This window comes from Camelus bactrianus, chromosome 17 (genome assembly GCF_048773025.1).
Source record: "Camelus bactrianus isolate YW-2024 breed Bactrian camel chromosome 17, ASM4877302v1, whole genome shotgun sequence".
Lineage (NCBI taxonomy): Eukaryota > Metazoa > Chordata > Mammalia > Artiodactyla > Camelidae > Camelus > Camelus bactrianus.
Window position 1 is genome coordinate 35,338,673 of NC_133555.1, and position 19,269 is coordinate 35,357,941.

Genomic DNA, 19,269 nt, shown 5'->3' on the forward strand with positions numbered 1-19,269 from the left:
GACTGCCCAGCAACTTGAGCTTTGGTATCCCAGGACACAAGCGGAGCGATGTAACCTGGGGAGGTGGTAAGAGCGGGGTAAAGGCCACTTCCCAGGCTGCCCTGAAGAGGCAAGAAGGCAGGCAGGGTAGCCGCAGTCCCAGGAAGGTCTTGCCCCCTGCCCCCGGCATGCGTTCGGGCGGGCCTGGCTGTGAGAGGTCTGGGCTTTGGCTGCGAACGGATTAGGTCTGATCCGATTAGAGTCTGGGAGGTCGACTTCGCCCCCTTGCCTGGCGCTGCCAGCGCCCGCCCCGCCCCGCCCTCGCGCTGGGACTCGGAAAACTCTCGGAGACCCTTCTCCGCCCCGAACACAGGGTTGGCGCAGAAATCCGAGAGGCTCCGTTCGCTCTGGGTTCGGCTCATTGCCACAGCGCGGGCTCGGGCTTCCGCCCCCTGCGGCTCTCCCGAGCCCCGCCCCGAGCTTGCGGGTGTCTGGGCCCCCGCCTCAGTGCTCGCGGCGTGGCGGGTGGGTTCCTCGCAGGCTGGGGGCCCGTGCCAGCCCTCCACGGAGAGGGCGGGACAGAGGCCCCGCCCCGCAGGTCTCCCGCCAGTGCACCTGTCGGCTAACGCCACGCGCGGCGCTGTGCGCCTACCCCTGCGCTACTCCACGTCCGTTTGTCTCCGCATTCCGACCCAGGGGTCTATCTGTCCGCCCGGACAGGCGGACTGAGCAGGGCCGGCGTCAGAGCTACGTGCGGCAGGGCGGGCGCGGCGGGCGGGGTTGGGGCGGCGCTGAGCGCGGCAGCGGCGGCGCGGGAGGCGGGGAGGCGCGGCGCGCCGGGGACAGCGGCGGACGGCGGCGGCGGCATGCGGCTTCTCGCGCTGCCCATCGTGGGCTGAGACGGCTGCAGCACGGGCGGGAGGCGCGGCGGCCGCCGAGCCGAGGGCGCAGCCAGCTGGGCAGACCGCGGACAGCGGTCGGGGCGCCGCGCCATGGGCCAAGCGGGGGGCGGAGGCCAGGGCTGGGGGCCGCCGCCGCTGCTGCTGCTTCTGGGGGCCACGCTGGTCCTCGCCTCCGGGGCCGCGCCGGGTAGGTACCGACTGAGACCTGGACCCCAGGGGCTTTCGCACTCCACCCCGGGCCAGGGTCCCGCCGGCTTCGGGTACTGGCAGAGTACGGGAGATGTGGCAAGGGGGCGGGGCAGCACCTTGCCTGCCGCCCGGGCAGGGGAAGGGGCGCAGGAGGAGGTGGTGAACACTGGGGAGGTCGAGTGATGGGGGCGGCCGCGACCCGAGTGTGCGGACCGAGGTGGTGGCTGGGGGAGGGGCCTGGTGGGCGGGGCCTGAGGGTGAGACTTAAGGGCGGGACCTGGGAGTAATGAGGGGCTCAAGGATGCGAGTTCGGGGCGGAGTCTAGGGTGGGGCGGGACCCTAGGGGTGCGACTTATGGGTGTGGCCTGGAGGTGGAGAGGAGCCCCCAGGGTAAGACTCGTGCCAGGCGCTGGAGTTGGGGACTGCCCTGGTTAGACTGCGAGTCGTGTTGGGGGCGGGGTCTGACTCTTGGGGGCGGGGCCTGAGCGGGGAAACGTTGGGCCCAAGTCTTCCCCTGCTTGTGGGGTGGGGCTTAAAGATGGGGCGTGGCCTTGAGAAAGCTTGAAGCAGAGGCTTAGGGTTGGCGGGGGTCTGGGAGAGCAGCTGAGGCGGGGGCGAGGCGCGGCCCAAGGCCCCGGTATGCGCGCCGCCCTGACGCCCCACCCCTCTCTCTCCTGCCCACAGCGCGTGAGGTGGGCAACGACGTCGACGCCGGCGAGCGCGTGAAGAGCGTGCTAGCTTGGGAGCCGCGTGCCAACGACACGCGGGAGAAGACCGACCCATCAAAAGCTGAGGAAGATGAGACCTCGTGGACTGCGCCCAGCGGCGAGCAGGCCTTTGTGGGCCCTAAGGTCGGGCCAGAGGAGGCGTTGGAGGCGTCCGCGGCGGTGACGGGCACGGCCTGGCTGGAAGCTGAAAGCCCAAGCCAGGGCGGAGTGACCGCAGAGGCCGGCAGCGGCGACACCCAGGCCCTTCCAGCCACCCTTCCGGCTCCCGACGAGGCCCTCGGGCAGTCATCGACGTCCACCGCCACCCCTGAGGCTACAGGGGCCAGCGAAACGCCCTCCCCCACCCCTGGCGACAAGCTGAGCCCAGGCCCTGAACTCCCCAAGGAGAGCCCCTTGGAGGTTTGGCTGAACCTAGGAGGCAGCACACCTGACGCTAATGGGCCAGAGCCCACGTACCCCTTTCAGGGCACACTGGAGCCCCATCCAGCGTCAGATATAATTGACATCGATTACTTTGAAGGACTGGATGGTGAGGGCCGTGGCGCCGACCTGGGGAGCTTCCCTGGTTCACCAGGAACCTCAGAGCACCACCCGGATACTGTGGGGGAGACCCCTTCCTGGAGCCTGCTAGACTTATACGATGACTTCACCCCCTTTGATGAATCTGATTTCTACCCCACCACATCCTTCTATGATGACTTGGAGGAAGAGGAGGAGGAAGAGGAGGATGACAAGGATGCAGTGGGAGGCGGAGACCTGGAAGATGAAAATGACCTTCTCATGCCCACTGAGAATCCTGGTCTGGGGCCTGGGACAGGCCAGCCCACCAGTCGGTGGCATGCTGTCCCTCCACAGCATACTCTGGGGATAGTGCCGGGCGGCAGCATCGCCCTCCGGCCGCGTCCAGGAGAGCCAGGCAGGGACCTGGCCCCAAGCGAGAATGGCACTGAGTGCCGCAGTGGCTTTGTGCGACATAATGGCTCCTGCCGGTCAGTGTGCGACCTCTTCCCGAGCTACTGTCACAATGGCGGCCAGTGCTACCTGGTGGAGAACATAGGGGCCTTCTGCAGGTAAGACTGTGATGGGCCAGTGCCCAGGGGCTGGTCAGAGAACTGATGAGCACACAAGAGGCAGACTCAGCAGAGAGGGGACTGTGACAAGCACAGCTTCCCAGAGATTGTGCATTCACAGGAGTCCCAGGTCAAGAGATGGTCACAGTAAATCTACAGAATTACATCTTATATATGCTTCCTGTGATCTCATCACTGGTAGAGGTTCCTCAGAAATGACATTTCCTCTGAGTGTTGTGTCCTTTACCAAACCAGCAAACTGTAAAGGCAACATAAAGGGACTCCACTAAGCGTTTTGGAGGAGGCATTTGTTGGCTTGAGGGCAAGTTCTCGTTGGCGAGTTCTGGCTATACTAGCAGAAGATGCACATCCTGGGAGGAAAGATAATTGCTGATCACTCCCTCTGAGCCATATGAGTGGCAGGAGGAGGGCCTGCCTCTTTACAGGGAAGGTAAAGTCAGAGTGAGGACCTTCTCACTGGGAGCAAGACGCAGGGAGCAGCCAGTCAAAAAGGTCAAGTTAAGGGGAGAGTCTTTCCTGGCATAGCAGATGTGGTGGGGGTTCTTAACTGTGGTGGCAGCTCTTTCCCTTCTTATACCTGGATTGTCGTCTTCTTGGGGATACCCAGTCCAGTATGTTTTAAAGATCCAGAGAGTTTAATGTCAGAGTGTAAGGACGTTGTCTGTAGCCACCATCCCACACCTCATCAGTAATTACCCCCATACACGTGCCCTCACAGTGAGAAGGAAGCACAAGTCAGGGGTAATCTGGGTGGTTTGCTTGTCTCCATCCTTTTCAGGCCCTGAAAGTGGCCTGGAGTCCTCAGATTTCCATCGGTCCTATGAGGAGTGTTTCCGGAATCTGCATCTCTTTTTTAAGTGTCAATCCTCATGTTTCTTTTTCATTGTCTTTCTGGAGGTATGTGAAGAATTCAAATTCTGTAGGTCTTAATGTTCTGATAGAAAGAATAACATATAGAAAGCATGAATGCTGGGCTTTTGGCATTAAAGCTTGAGTTCCAGTGCCTCCCTATGAAGTTTTTTCCTATAAAAGATTGTGACATTGGGGCACTCATTTAGGATGTGTCCACACAGTTCTGGTTGGAGTTGTCCAGCTATTGCCAAAAAGAGGAACTATGATCAAGAAATTATGGCATTAAGACGTTGCTGGTGGGTTAAGAGTTGCTAGAAATATGGGGAAACCTGTGATTTTGCTCCACAAACTCTAGTTGGGGTACTATAGTAATGATTTTAGTCTGGGAGCTATGGAATCCCTGTGCAATATCATTATCTTTCATCCTATTGGAGGCCTGAATTTTCATCATCAGAATAAGTTCCCCATCAGAGAATGCAGTCTGGGGCCCTGGCTGCCTCTGGAGAGCTAGAGCAGTTCCCAGAACCTCCTGGAACTCTCAGGGGATTACCAAGTGGAAGGGTAAGCCTGTCCTCACTAAGCAGCATGCCTTTGCTGAGCATGAATCCTCCAGTAGGTCCTGCCTCAGAAGCGCTTCTCCACAAGTTCACTCCAGCCCCCCTCGTGCAGTTTGCATCCCAGGATCACACTGGGCCTCCCTACCAGAGATTCCTCCTCTGGCGGGTACACCCAGGCCCAACCCTGGCTTGGAAACTGTTTTGCATTCCACTCACAAGAGGCTGCTGAGCCCTTGGTAGCAGACTGCAGCATGCTTTTGTCTCTGTCACCCTGACCACTGCAGGGAAATGAGCAGAGCTGTGGCAGAACTTGCCTCTAGAACAGTCAGTTAGAAGGCTCCCCTTTTCCCACATCCTCCAACAGATGGCTTCCCACAACTACAGAGGGGCAGTTGGAAAAGAGAGAATTCCCTGCCAGCCACATCTCCCCACCCTGTTATAGGTGTGGAGTAGCTAATTCTCTGATGCATAATTTTCCTATTTCTGGACCCCTTTCTCTTATCTGTCATTCATCCTGAGGTTCACGTCCTCCCTCCTTTGCCTGTTTCTGTATCCTTCCACATCTTTCCTCTTTGAAGCAGTCTGGTTCCCATGGAAACAGCAATGTCATTGGAAGAGTTGGAGCCTGGGAATGTCCCCAAGGGCAGGAGAAAGTCACTCAACAAAAGGACTGAAACCCACCCAGAGGTTGATTCTCACTATGCTTTCATGGCAGTTCTCATGGTAATAGGACAGGAAGCTTGAGGGGCAGAACTTTAGGGGCTGCAGAGGTAGAAGGAGAAAATCCATCTATCTTTGTGCTTGTCCTTGTCTGTCGCTTCCTTATTTGTCAGCGTCTGGTTAGGCACGTGAGCTAGACGGAACTGCAGAGCAACAAGATAGGTCTTCATGTGAAGGGCAGACCCTACTACTCTGTAGCCAGAGCTCCTAATGATCTTGTTTCTCATCTTTTTTTTTCACCAGAGCCCAGGGTCGGGGCTGAGAGGGGGGAGGCGGTCAGAGAATCCCATGATTGTTCTCACTGCAGCTGCGAGGTGGCAACCAGGGTTCCCTTCCCTCCTCGGTCACTTCACAGTCGTGTGAATGACCAGTTTGCTCAGTTTCCCAGGGCCCTGGTTACTTCATCTGTGCCCAGCCCCCATCAGAGTGTGGTTGTAAAGAGGAGGCAGGAATAGCAGCCATAGGTTTGCACAGGCAGGGGCACCACAGCTCCTCTAGCCGGTCATGGGGACAGGCCGCAGAGCAAAGTCCTGAGGTTAGGGGTCAGACCCTCACTGTGGTCACAGCTGCCAGCCCGCCCATCGCCTCAGTCTCACCCTGTCGCTGCTGCAGGTGCAACACGCAGGACTACATCTGGCACAAGGGGATGCGCTGCGAGTCCATCATCACCGACTTCCAGGTGATGTGCGTGGCTGTCGGCTCCGCCGCCCTCGTGCTGCTCCTGCTCTTCATGATGACGGTGTTCTTCGCCAAGAAGCTCTATCTGCTCAAGACGGAGAACACCAAGCTGCGCAGGACCAAGTGAGTCTCCGTCCGCCAGCCCCGCCCCACCTGATCCAGGGATGCGGTCGTGAGGGTTTCTGGCACCTGCTCGCCATCCCCAGTTGTGTTTTTCATACCAAAGATTCCCCCAAGCTTACTCATTCCTACAGAGAATGTGCCGGAACTGCAGCAGAGGCTGAGCCCCGTGGCACACTCAGCTGTCCGGCAACGTGCCCCACGCCCCACACCCCAGCCAGAGGGCGCTTAAAAGAAAAGCAGCTGGAGTAGAGCAGCTCCCGACTCTGGCCCCCAAGTGAGTTACTGTACCCAGTCCCCGGCCCCTACCTGACTGCAGCTGCTCCCCGTGTCTTTGGCAGCCAGTGGCCAGTGTGAGGATTTCGCTCACAAATCAGTGTGAAGTGACTCCAGCTCCCTCAGATCTGCTGTCACTCGGTACCAGCTCCTCCTCAGTGAAAGGGTATTTAGTGCTGCAGTGTGTTGCTTTCAAACTTGTCAACCTTTTGTCCAGACAGAAGTGTAAGGAACTCACGGAAGTCCTCTTTCCCTCCCCTAAGTAGGATGTGGGGGGCAGAGGGGCCCAGACCTAACTTCCTCTGCTGTGGACTTTAAGGGCCCTATGGGGACATGGAGCCTCATTTCAGCTTTTCCCTTAGCAGAGGAGTGACTGCATGTGGGAATCAACATGCATTTACCCTTGAAGTCTGTGCCTTGAACACACAAATGTGACCTTACACACTACGAGAGAATCACTCTCATCACTAAGCAAAGAACCTTCTGAAGTGTCATAGGAGTCACAAAAGGAGACTGGAGTCAGCTTCCTTGGGGCACAAGAGACAATTTATGCAGAACTGCCCCCACCCCCCTTTCAACTTGTTGTCCCATTAATCCCCTCCCCCTGACCCAAGAGTCCCCTCAGAGAATGTGACTGAAGGACTTGCCCTGGGTCCTGGGAAAAGGACAAAACGCCATCTGTTGCTCCCTTGCTGGGTAAACTCGTGGGATGTGCAGATGCCGGCAGCTCTCTGCAGCTTTTCAGCAAACCACCCTGGGGCTGCAGGGGCCTCTCCATTGTGCCTGTGCGTTGAGGCAGAGCTGTATCTGCACATGTGATCCCAAACCAAGGCCCTTGGCTCCACACACTGACACCAAGGGGCCGTGGGGGGGGGGGGTGAGGGGAGGGTCAGAGTGAGAATGGGACCTGGGACCACCTATCAGGGCAGCTGCTGATGAGGATGGGAGGGAAGGAGCAGCTACCAGGGGAGTGTAGAAGCAAGAGCTGAGGCCCAGGACAGGGCCCCATTCTAGGCCTTCCTCCTGTAACTGGTTATGTGTTTTGCACAAAGCATGGCTCCCACACCCGCTCAGCTCAAATGCTGGCTCCCTCATTCCCCTCTGTATGCCTTCTTTCTTTCCCAGCCTGGTTACTGCCCTGAAAACGCTACATGTACCCAGTGCACTGCAGATACTGCTGCAGTTTACTGATTCTAAGACACATTTTTTTCCCACATATTAACATGTCTGAAACTGGATTGTGTCTGACAATTGCAGGCACCTTACAGTCACTGTTGGCCAGATGGCAGTCATGGTGCAGTTGTAATTGTCTGACTGCACAAACGTGGTCATAGCTGTTCATATCGTTATCAGTTCTTTATCTAAAGTCTAAATGAGCTACTTAAAGTATGTATAAAAGCTCTAGGTAATAAGAAAGTATTGGATCTTGATTTAAGTGGTGGTTTTTTTCTCAGTGGTACATCAGATGGTGGTGCGTCTTACGATGGTTGGTGGCATTTGGTGAGACACAGTACTTGACCCCCAGAGCGTCTCAGATTTCACAATGATCGTTTCACTTACATTTGCCCTTCTCTTTTCTGTCCCAACCAGCAAATTCCGGACCCCGTCTGAGCTGCACAACGATAACTTCTCCCTCTCCACCATTGCCGAGGGCTCTCACCCAAATGTAAGGAAATTTAGCGACACTCCCTGTACCTCCTCCCCCCATGCCTGTGCCTTGGCCCACTATGATAACGTTATCTGTCAGGTAACTTGTCTTCTTCACATCTGCCCTTATGCATGCTTCAGCCACTGCCCACGCCTTTGGTCTACTTCAGAGCGTAGAGCCGCTCCTCAGGGCTCGGAGGATCGGGATAGCGCAGTCAGTTGGGGCAGTGAGAGTAGGAATAAGAGCTTGATGGTGTATCACTTCCTTGACAAGCAAAGTTATACAAAGTGCTGAAGATCTGTTTCTAGGATGACTCATGATTTTTAGCTTCATCTAGGTTTAGAAGTCTGATTTTTGTCTTTCTATTTTCTATATCAAGGAGAAAGGCTCTGCTTTCATTGCTAGGGAATTTCCTGCTGATCATTGAGCAAATGGTGGTTGCTCTTTGGGATGAGTGGAAAAACCTCTGGGATGCCTGGAAGAACAGTGTCTTTGACACTGAGGACCCTAAAACTGAGCAGGCTTCTATACACTGGTTAGGGCTGAAGTGAGCACAGGCACTGGTGGAACCATAAGTCTAGGGGTAAATCTGTTCTTAGGAAGATGGGCTCACAGGTATCAGTTGAAACCCAATAAAAGGTCTTAATCTACCATTTGCTAAAGACCCTGGCCTAGTGTGTCACCTGGACCAGACTAACGAGTCAAATACTGGATACTGTCAGAATTTCAGAAATAAGACAGAAGCTATTGAAGCCCCAAATCATATCATATCCAAACCCAAGAATTCTGCATATGATGCAGGCTTCAAACCTGCAGGTAAATGCACCATTACACAGATAAAGGAGTGAAACTAAGACTTTTCAAGAGTTAAGAGGAAATTTTGAAGAAGTTCTTTGAAATAATGGACCATACAGTCTGTGAGCTTACAGGGGCCTTAACAGTCTAGGCCAGTGCTGTGCAGTGGGACGTTCTGTGAGGTAGAAATGTGTGTATCTGCACTGTCCACTACAGCAGCCACCAGCTACCAAGGCTTCAGAGCTCCTGGAATGTGGCTAGTGCTACCATATTGGACAGCACAGATCTAACCACTGTTTTCTTTTCATAAATGGGGAAAGGGTAGCCCCAGAAGGGGAAGGAGAGAATAATGGTACATGAGACCTTGTTCATCAAACCCCAGAAAAGAAGAACTTGGCCTGGTAGAGGAGGAGCAAAAGGGTCAATTTCAATAAGAAATGAAAGAGAGGCTAATTTAGGATAATTATTTTCAAGTCTTTGATATAAAAAGTAGAGAAAGAACAGATAATATTTTACTTGGTATGCCTCAAGATGGACATTATAACCAAGAAAACAAGGTGTCCTATAAACTTTAAGATTGATAATCATATTAATCAACCCACAAGGATGTAGTGTGAGCCTTACTCAACTCAGTACACCAATACCTACTTTACCCAGCCCCTTGCAGTGATCAGCATCTCGTTGTCACTTAGGGACTGACTGCTAGTGAGCGCTGGCCCGCCTGCCACGGGGTCTGTGGGCTCCACTGTCTGGTCTGCCATCTTATACGTGTTGGGCAGCAGGTCTGACCTGTACGGTGGTGCCTACAGGCAGATGTTCGTTGTCCACGGAGTGCAAGTGTCCTTAGCAAAGCTCCCGATGCATGCGTTTCTGACTCCCTAGGCATGTCTACCCATCCTCTTCACAAAGGCAGCAGGAGGAAGTAACTCCTCTTGGGGGCCTTGGTCGCATGAGCCAATACAAAGGTTTCTTGTGCTTCTTGGCCGACCCAGCTTTGTGGAAGCAAGGCATTTGTCCATGAAAGCTGCCACCAGCCTTGAGTTCAGAATATGGCAAAACAAGAACGGAACGGAGCAGAGTGGTCAGGCACGGTGGACTCTGCCTGGAAAGGGCCGTGTGGTTGTCTGGGTAGCACACGGGGCATCCCACAGTGAAATGGTGCCCTCCAGCTCCTCTTGGATCTTGAGGGCCGTCTCCACCTGGCATCCTTCCCTCAGCTTATGCCCCAAAGGGCATCCTGTCCTCTCTGCCAAAGCTCTGAGTGTGTGAGGAGGGACACTCCTGTCCAGCAGGTGGGTTTTCTACAAGGTTCACCTCTAATTCCCGCCACAAGCCTGGAAGTCACACTTCGTCACTGTCAAGATCTGGTGGCGTTGATAGTTAAGACAGTTACCGCTTTATATGCAGTGGAGCCCTGTCCCTTACTTCAGCCTGCACAGTGGTGCTAGCAGCAGGCAAAAGTGAGGAAACCTCCAGGTGGGCTGGAAGCTGAAATGAGGACTCTTGAGTCAAGCCTGCTCCGTTAGTCTCTCCCCATCCCTCGCCCTTCATCTCCTTGTTGGTTTTGGTGTCTCCTAAAATTGTAGAGAGTTTTATGTATCATAATAGAGGAGTGATTTCTTTTATATGAGTAAAGTAGACTGAGCAGGTCATTTTCCTTCAGAGTTCCAATAATCTCTACAAGCCATACTCTGAAAACATTTCAAACAAAAGAAAGCGTGCTGCTCTGGGTCTGGCGGGGGCAGGGTCCGTGGCCGGGTTCTGTGTCGGGGGCACGTCCCTTTCCCCTGCTGCGTGCATCGCCTTGTGCTGCTCCTGGCCGGGGCCCTCTGGACTGGTGAGGGGCCACGGGGCAGGTGAGCCGGTGGCTCAGTGCATGTGTGTCCTTGTAGCTGAGAGCCAGCCTTGGAAAGGAGCATCAGGAGGAAAAGGAAAAGTCCTCGACTCCTAAGCCTCTGCTGTGGAGGTTAGCAGTTTTCCGGGAGGAACTTCTAGTGTGTAGGAAGCTGGACGTCCTCCAGCTGCACAGCATGGCTGAAATCACCTGCCCAAGCACCAAGAGTGGCCCTACTGGTTTTCACAGCTGTGCTGTCAGGGGAGTGCCGTGGCTGTAACTTGGTCCTCCAGAGATCTGACAGACCTTCCTGGCCCTTTGTGCTTTGCACCCCCATCCTCCCCATTTACATCTTTCTAATTTCCCAATCTTCCATGTTTCTTCCTTGTACTTGGTAAAGCACCGACAGTGCCCCCCACCCCAACGCCATGGAGGTTTGTATCTGGACCAGTAGGAGCCCAGGCCTGAACCCCTGGCTAACGGATGCCCACATGGCTGGGTGGAATGCCAGAATTGTTCCCAGACTTCCGCCAGTGGGAGGTCCAGTTCCCTCTTGATGAGGGACTTCCCCTAAACCAGAGGGCCTTCCGCTGAGGGATTCAGCAGCCCTCGGCTTAACAGGATGGGGCTCCGGGGGAGCGCTTGGGCTAGGGTAGCTCCGTCTTGGTCTAGATGCTCCCTCACCTGTTCTTCTTGGAGGCACTTAACTTGTCTGATAGTGTTACCTGGATACCTGTGTTCCCTATTTTTAGGATATACTTCTCCCACCCATTGGCCCAGAAGGCAGCTTTCTCATCTGTCCAAAGCCCACAGGCCCTAAAGAGACCAGGTGTAATCTGGGTCCCCCCGCCCATCACGGCAGCACAGCTTTGATGCCCAGATCTATAAGGACTCACTAAATCCACTTGGCCCCAGGGAGTGCACTGGGGTGGGAGCCGGGGCAGGGAGGGGTCAGTTATCTTGAAAAACATGAAAGTGAGTTCCATCCTTGTAAGAGGCGAGGTAAACATAGGCCATCCTGTCGTATTCCAGGTTTTCCTGTGATTCCAAGTCCGTTCCACCCTGGGTCTCTCATGGCCCAGTTCTCATGCTTCCATGCCCAGTGTCTGCTCCCAAACAGTACAGAAGTTCTGCCTCCTCCTCCTTCCCTCTGCATAAATGTGTGTGTGTGCATGCACATGCACATATACTTAATACATCAGGGTGATCTTTCCACTCAGCATGTATATGTTTCTGGCATTGAAAAATTTTTTCTAAACCTTTCCAAGCAGTGGTGGAAAATGTCCAGCCCCCGTGGGTGCTGGTGCAGCTGCCTTGCCTGAAATCCGCCTCGGCACTGAAGGTTCATTTCCTCCTGTGCTTGTCTCACTGAAAATGGGGAACATGCGTTCCACTGTTGTCTGTAAATCACTCCTGAGGTCTTTGAAACTCTATTAAATCACTCTATTCAAGCTGGTCTGGAAAAGTGCTAAGTGAGGCAGGGAGCAGGTGACGGTGATTCCTATATGCACAGTACGTTTGAACGCCAACAGTGTTCTACACAGGCCTGGAGCCTTTCCCTACTTTCCAACCAGTCACTCCCCTGACCTGGTACCATTATGGGTCAAACTCAGTAGCAGACAGCCTGGACAACAGCTCATGCAGTTTTGTGAAGAATGCCTGGTCCTTATGCATGTTGAGTACCTTGAATTTTGGAAGTGGTTAAATTACAAAAGGCCTAGGCTAACTGGTCAGACCAGGACATTACCCTTCTTGCCACCCATGAACCTGCCCAGGGGAGCTACCCCACCTATTTGATCAACAGAGTTCTGAGCACTTACAGGAGCTATTTGGGGCAGCTGAGAAAGAATTGAGGCCCACTAAATCGCACTGCATAAACCCCCTCAGGTGGTCCTGAAGGAAAGGAGTAGGGGAGGCAGGAGCTGCCGTATGGGTTCTCCGAGTGCAAAGTGAGGACTGTGCCGGTATGGGATTCCTGAAAACCTGCAACAAGCAAATTCAGATCAGGCTCAGGAGCTTGTCACAGCCGCAGGCAACACACAAGGAAAGGCAGGACAGCACGGGCTCACGTCAGAGGTGGGCTGTGAAGCAGCAGCACAAACACTATCTAATGCAGACGATGGCAGCCATTCAGCAGCTGGACTTCTCCGGGCTCGGACGGAGGGGACATCTTCGAAGCTAGCATCTCTGGGTAGAGAAACTTCTGATGGAGAGAGGTTCACACATCTATAGCCTCTATTTGCTGTGGGGAGAGGGGACCTAGCTTTGCCAGGAGCTGCTTTGCACCTGAACAGGACTGAATGCACCGACAAGTCATGTTCCCTGAGCAAGACCTCTGGGAAGAGGGGCCAGGCAGTCCAAGCCGAGCTCACCAACAGGTGAGGCTTTACAGGGGCCTGGGGCAGTTTTCTCCCTAACCTCTACCAGAGAGAAAGCCTCTGACTGGCCTACATTAAAGGTATTTGTAATCCAGTTATCTGTCAAGTTTTCATCTATATCTGGCCAGTGTTTTTAAGGATTTTATACCTAAAAAGTAGCTGCTAGTGAGTCACTGGTTCATTCAAGTCTCAGAGCTGTCTTCCTTTTTTCAGTTCTTCTTTAACCCAGATTGAAAAGCCTAGGATTATTACTTGATCCCTGTACCTGTTGTCTCCTTCGCACCCCTCCGTCACCTTATTTTATCTTCCAGGATGAATCTAGTGCTCCCCACAAAATCCAGGAAGTTCTCAAGTCCTGTCTGAAAGAGGAGGAGTCATTTAACATCCAGAACTCCATGTCGCCCAAGCTCGAGGGTGGCAAAGGTGACCAGGCCGACTTGGAGGTGAACTGTCTTCAGAATAATTTAACCTAAAGCAGAGCAAGAAGAGAGGAAATGGGGGGTGGGGGGACTGGGAAGAAGCATTATCTCCTCTTGTACAGAGTCTATTTCTTGTAACCATTTGTTAAACTCCTTTCTTTTTCTGGTCTCATGGCATGCTTTGGTGTATTTTGTACAGGAGGGAAAAAACACAAAATAAGCAAAGAACCTGAACAAGAATTGCATACCTTGGATTGTTTTGTCTGTGCCGTCTGTACATTGCTTCTGCTGCTGTGATTTCTAAACCCATGCTGTTATTCAACTGACTTTTTTTTGTACTTTGACCCACCTTTTTTTTTTGAAATACCAGAAAAAACAAAGTTCTTGAAATAAAACTTTTTAAAAAGCCATTTCCCGATGGCGTTGTGCCTGTTTCCTACCTTGTCAGTTTGAGTCAAATTCTTACCGTCACTAAAGATGTGTATTTATACATGTTTGAAATCCCCGATATGGTCTATGTGTGAGGCAGCTTGGACCATAACAGAAGACCACAGAGTGGGAGGCCTAAACGACAGACATTTATTTTCTCATAGTTCTGGAGGGTAGAAGTCCAAGTTCAAGGCACCAACAGAGCCAGTTTCTGGCAAGGCCTCTCTTTCTGGCTTGCAGACAGCCACCTTCTTACTGTGTCCTCACATGACCTTTTCTCAGTGCATACAGAGGGAGCTCTCTGGTGCCTCTTCCTCTTTTTATAAGGGCACCTATTGGATTAGGGCCCCACCCTGATGACCTCATTTAACCTTAATTACCCTATCTCCAAACACACTGACATTAGGGATCAGAGTTTCAACATGATTTGGGGGGGAACGCAATTCAGTCTACAACTATCTGTAGCACCTATTATTAAGAATACTCTTTCCTTCTTTCATCAATATTTGTTCAGCACTCACTCAGCCAGGTGCTGTTCAGGATCTCTAGGTGAACAAGATAGACCTTAACCTCAGGAAGTTAACAATGTACTTGACTCTTACAATCAAATAATTGTAACACAGTGTGTCTGTACTTAGTAGAAGTACATGCAAAGCTGTGAGCTTTGGAGTTACGACTTCAGAAAGGCTTCAAAGGAGAGAATTAAATTGGACTTTGAAGGATGAGAGGGCATCTTTCAGGATGATTCAGGAGAAGAGGACATTCGAGGCAGAGGGAGAATGCTCCCAGGGAAGTCGTGCTGTGTGACTAGAGATTGTGGCGTGGGGTCTTAGGTGATGAGGCTGGAAAGGGCAGTTTAGGTTGGAAGGGCCATGAATGCTGTTAAACACAGAGCTGAGAGATGGTCAGATTGGTTTTCTAAGAAGATAACCGCTGGAGACAGTGGTGAAGGCAGATACAAAGGGGATTGTAGCAAGGCAGGCATGAATGAGGATGGATTAGAGAGAGAGTTCAGAATTCAAATAGCCAGAATTACTGGCTACTGGGGCGTGGGTTCTAGAACTTTGCCTGTGTTCAGTCTGTGATAATTCCAATACTGGAATCCCTGTGAGTGTGTTTCTGTTGCCTGATTTCTGTTGGTTCTCCCTCATTGGTCTCCTCAGGTACCTCATTATTTTTCTACTTTATGCTGGAAATTGTATTTGAAAAAATTGTTTACTGAGGTATTTTCAGACCTAAGATGGCTTCTTCCTTTAGAGAGGGTTTTGGTTTGCTTGTCACATGTCCAGGGGCACTTGAATTCTGGGATCACACTATTCCAGATTCAAGGTTGGTGATTTCCTGGCCCCTGAAGCCAGGCCACAGACTTATCACATAATTCAAGGGCTGGTTTGCTTTTGGTTCATCCTTACCCCTTAGGGCACAATCCTCTGGGGCCACAGCCCAAAAAAGGCAATGGTTTATCAGTGTCCCACCTTTGGTGGGCCCTGCACTCCAACACCCCCCACCCACAACCCCGCAAGACTTTCAGCAATGCAGTGCATTCTCTTGGTCACCTCTTCCAAATGGGCAAGTGCCTCCAGGGAAGAAGAGGCCCTGAATGTTGGGCTCACCTGTCTGCATCCCTGTCCTCTGGGATGTCAGCCTAGCAATTCTTTAGAATCTTAACAGGTCTTTATGCTTTTAAGACATTTATACAGCCTTTTGGTTGTCCTTGGTGGAAGGGTTGATTCAAGTCACCTAGTCCCCAATTTGCTGACAACAGAAGTCCTCTCCTTTCATCCTGGGACTCTTGACCAAATGGCGTTTCCACTGCTGCCGTGAGCCCAGTCTGCTCTTTGCTATTGGATGGGGCTGCATATGAGGATGTGAGGTTATGGCCTGTGTGTGTTTTGGTCTCCAAACCTAACCCTTCCCCACTTTGGGGGGTTGGGCCTGGTTCTGCTTAGGACTTCCTGTGATCACTGATTTGGGGTGGGATCTGGCTCTCATGGATGAGCGCCGCTGGCTGTTTTCACAGGGAGGGCCCAGGATGGGTTGTATGTGAAAGCACTTTGTAAGTTCGAAACCCCATCCAGACGTAAGGGGTTGTTAGTATTATGTTTTGTTTTGTCTTGTTTCTCATGAGAATATTCTGAAATGCAGATTAAAGCCCTTGGCTCTATCCCACCTTTACAGCACATGCAGGAAGAATAAGAAAACCCAGATCGGAAGGGGAACAGGAGACAGTGCAGGCCTAACGAATAGAATTACCAGGTGCTGCCAAGAGTCTTTGATCCAAAGAAGGGGCTGACGTGTGGAACAGGATACACTGAGGTCTGTGCTGGCCCTTTCCTGCCTGTGCTTGTGCTTCTCAGAGATTGTGCTGCGTGGGGCCGGGCAGCATCCTTTCTGGGGACCTCCAGCCCTGCCGTTGTTCCCTTCCTCACCTGTCCGGACAGTGATCGCCTGGCATGGAGACATCCCCCTTCAGCACCTGCTGCTCTTTTTTTTCAGACATTTGTCCCCAGATCCCTTCTTTCTGCTTGTTCCACCCTGCTCCATAGCCTGTCCTGTGTCCTCTTCTCTACTGAAAATGTGGGAAACTTAGGAAGCATGGAAGGAAAATCAGTTGCTGGGGAGCCTTTCAGCACTGACTGGTCATTTCACTTGGGAGAAGTGTACATGCAGGGCTGAACCATAGCCCTGCAAGGCCTACCCTTTACACACATGTCAGCCCTGTGTTCGTTTCCTGGGGCCACCGTAACAAATTACCACAAGCTGAGTGGCTTAAAACTGCAGAACCTTATTCTCTCACAGTTTTGAAACCTGGAAGTTTGAAATAAAGGTGTCAGCAGGGCCATGCTCCCTCTGACAGCTAGAGGGAAGATCCTTCCTTGCCTCATCCTGGCTTCTGGTGGTTGCCAGTAATCCTTGGCTTTCTTTGGCTTGTAGTTACATCACTCCAGGTTCTGCCTCTGCCTTCACATGGCCGTCTTCCCTCTCTGTCTCTGTGTCTTCACAAGGCCTTCTTAGAAGGACAACAATCATTGGATTTAAGACAATGACTTCGTCTTAACTTGATTACAACTGCAAAGACCCTATCTCCAAATAAGTCACGATTACAGGCACTGGGAGTTAGGACTTCAGTGTATCTTTGCAGGGCGACACAGTTCAACCCCCAACGATGCCTTACTATTTACAACACACTTTCATATTTGTGGTCTCATCACGCCCTCAGCAGAGCCTGCAGAGTGGGCCTTAGGGCTGGAAAGCATCAGCAACAATATTAGAACCCAGACCTTGGTCTTTTATTTCATATCCCTTCCTCTGTGTGATGTCGTGACACATACATTGGATTTACAGTTCCTTGTTGTTTCTCATATAGTTTATAGAAATGAAAAGGTTATCTTGTGCCCCAAAAGGCAGCACTAAACACTAGATTCAGGGCCAGAAGGCCCCTTCATTTGGGGGTCAGGTGGCCTCTCTGAGCCTGTTTCTTCACCTGTTAAATCCCTACCTTTTCACAAGTCTACCTAGGCATCCAGGACATAGCAAGCAAGGACAAGTCGGACCACAAGTCCCTCTTGGTGGAGCTTACTTCCCACATCACGAGGTCGTACAACGTAAAGTACGTGAAAGGATTCTGAGACACGGGAGGGGCTGTACAAACCTACCCCCAGGCCCAAGGGAGAGGGTGAGTACCAGCGGGGAGCTGAGGTGTGGACGCCCACGGTCACTGCTGAGAACTGTAGCCGCAGAACCTCCCTCAGCCCAGGAGCTCATCACAGGCACAGGAGAGGCTGGGGGGAGGAGAGAGGAGCTCCTCTACAGCAAACTTGAAAGTACTGTTGTCTCCTGAGTGTGTAACAGTGAGATTACACAGAGTTCATGGGAGCAAAGTACCCAAAGGGCTCAGGTGGCCAGCCAGACTCAGCAGTACTCTGGCTAAAGGTTTATCAAAGTCAAAGAAGAATATGTCCATCAGAGGGGTCAGCCTCTGGTGCACAGGTGCCTGCAATTCTGAGGTACAAGACCAGGAGCGGAATTGCTGGGATGGAATTTAGCCTGTCTTTACCTTTACAAGATAATGTCAAAAGTGGTTGTATTAGTAACTCCCACCAACAGTGGAGGAGAGTTGTTTGCTCCACATCCTTGTCAACACTTGATGTTCTCACACGTTTTCAGTTTTAGCTGTTCTTTTTTTTCTTTTTGATAGCGTAGGTGCATTTTATTGGTTTTCATTCAGATTCCTTTTTTAAATAAGCATTTTATTTTTTATCTTTAAGTTTGTATGCAATTTTTAAAGGTTACTTTCCATTTATAATCATTACAAAATATTGGCTATATTCCCATGTTGTACAGTACGTCCTTGAGCCTGTCTTACACTCAGTAATTTGTGCTTCCCACACCCCCACCCCTGCCTTGCCCCTCCCCATTCCCAGTGGTAACCACCGGTTTGTTCTCTATGTCTGTGAGTCTACTTCTTTTTGTTATATTCACTAGTTTGTTGTATTTTTTAGCCTCCACAGGTAAGTGATATAAAGTATCTGTATAACTTATTTCACTTAGCATAATTCCCTCCAAGTCCATCCATGACTTTTAGCCATTCTTGTAGGCTTTGTATTGGTGTGTAATTGTGATTTTAATTTGCATTCCCTAATAATTAATGAGATTGCACCTCTTTTATTTTTGCTCTTTTTTACTGAAGCATAGTCAGTTTACAATGTCGTGTCAATTTCTGGTGTAAGCACTCTTTTTCATATGTTTATTCATTATCTAGATTTCTGCTTTGGCAAATCACCTGCTTACCTCTTTAGCTCATTTCTCTACTGTATTTTCTTTTTATTATTGATTCACAGGCATTCTTTATATAGCTCATTTATGAGCTTTTTATTGGTCATATGTGTTGCAAATATCTCTCCCACTCTGTGTCTTGCGATATCATACTCATAATGTTAATTAAGTTAGTACTAAAGTTAATTTTTATATAGTCAACTTTATCAAGCTTCCTTTCTGGTTACAAAATCATTCCTGAAGAGTTGCTCCCACCTAGGATACCGAAAGTCACGTGAGAACATCACTCATACCCTAACAGCAAGAGAAAGTTAGATAACCTACATAATCCCAACTTAATTGAATTCCAGAGGGTGTCAGGTCCCTTTAAAGAGGCACAGAACACATGAACTTCATCCATGGCAGAGCCCAGGAGGAAAACGCAGCACCATAAAAGCAGGAAAGAAGACAGCTAAAATGTTAATGGATTCATAAAGGCAGAGTGCGAGCTAGCCTGACAGTTCAGAATTCCTGGGAGCTCCAGACATAAAGATTGTCCACAGTCATTCACAAGCTCTTTTCCACAAGCCTCAATCTGGCACCCACAAGAAAAACAGGAGAGTCAGGAGACCTGAGAGCACCCCAGTTATTGGTGCCCAGGAACAAAACCCCACCTACTGTGCAGACTCTTCTATCAATCAAAGCAAAAGCCTTAATCTGCTAGAAACCCTCGTGTTCCCATGCCCAGGAAAGATGAACTGCCTCTGGGAGAGGAGTAGTAGCAAAGCCGTGTGCCCCTAAGGGGCAGGAAGCCTCTCCCCACTACAAGCCTTGCTTTGAAAACCTCTTGGAGAAGAGGAATCCTTCTGACACCAGTTCCAAGCACAAGATGGGGGAGGGTAAAAGCAAACTCCTGCAG

General features: G+C 51.4%; 1 protein-coding gene across 1 annotated transcript; it reads left to right on the forward strand.

Moving 5' to 3' along the window:
- Positions 1-785: 785 nt before the first annotated feature.
- CSPG5 (chondroitin sulfate proteoglycan 5) lies at positions 786-13,576 on the forward strand. The gene is made up of 5 exons (XM_074344998.1): positions 786-1,068; positions 1,755-2,868; positions 5,631-5,819; positions 7,683-7,758; positions 13,059-13,576. Exons 1-5 carry the CDS (start codon positions 972-974, stop codon positions 13,218-13,220), a joined length of 1,638 nt encoding a protein of 545 aa, XP_074201099.1. The 5' UTR covers positions 786-971; the 3' UTR covers positions 13,221-13,576.
- The last annotated feature ends 5,693 nt before the right edge of the window (positions 13,577-19,269 follow it).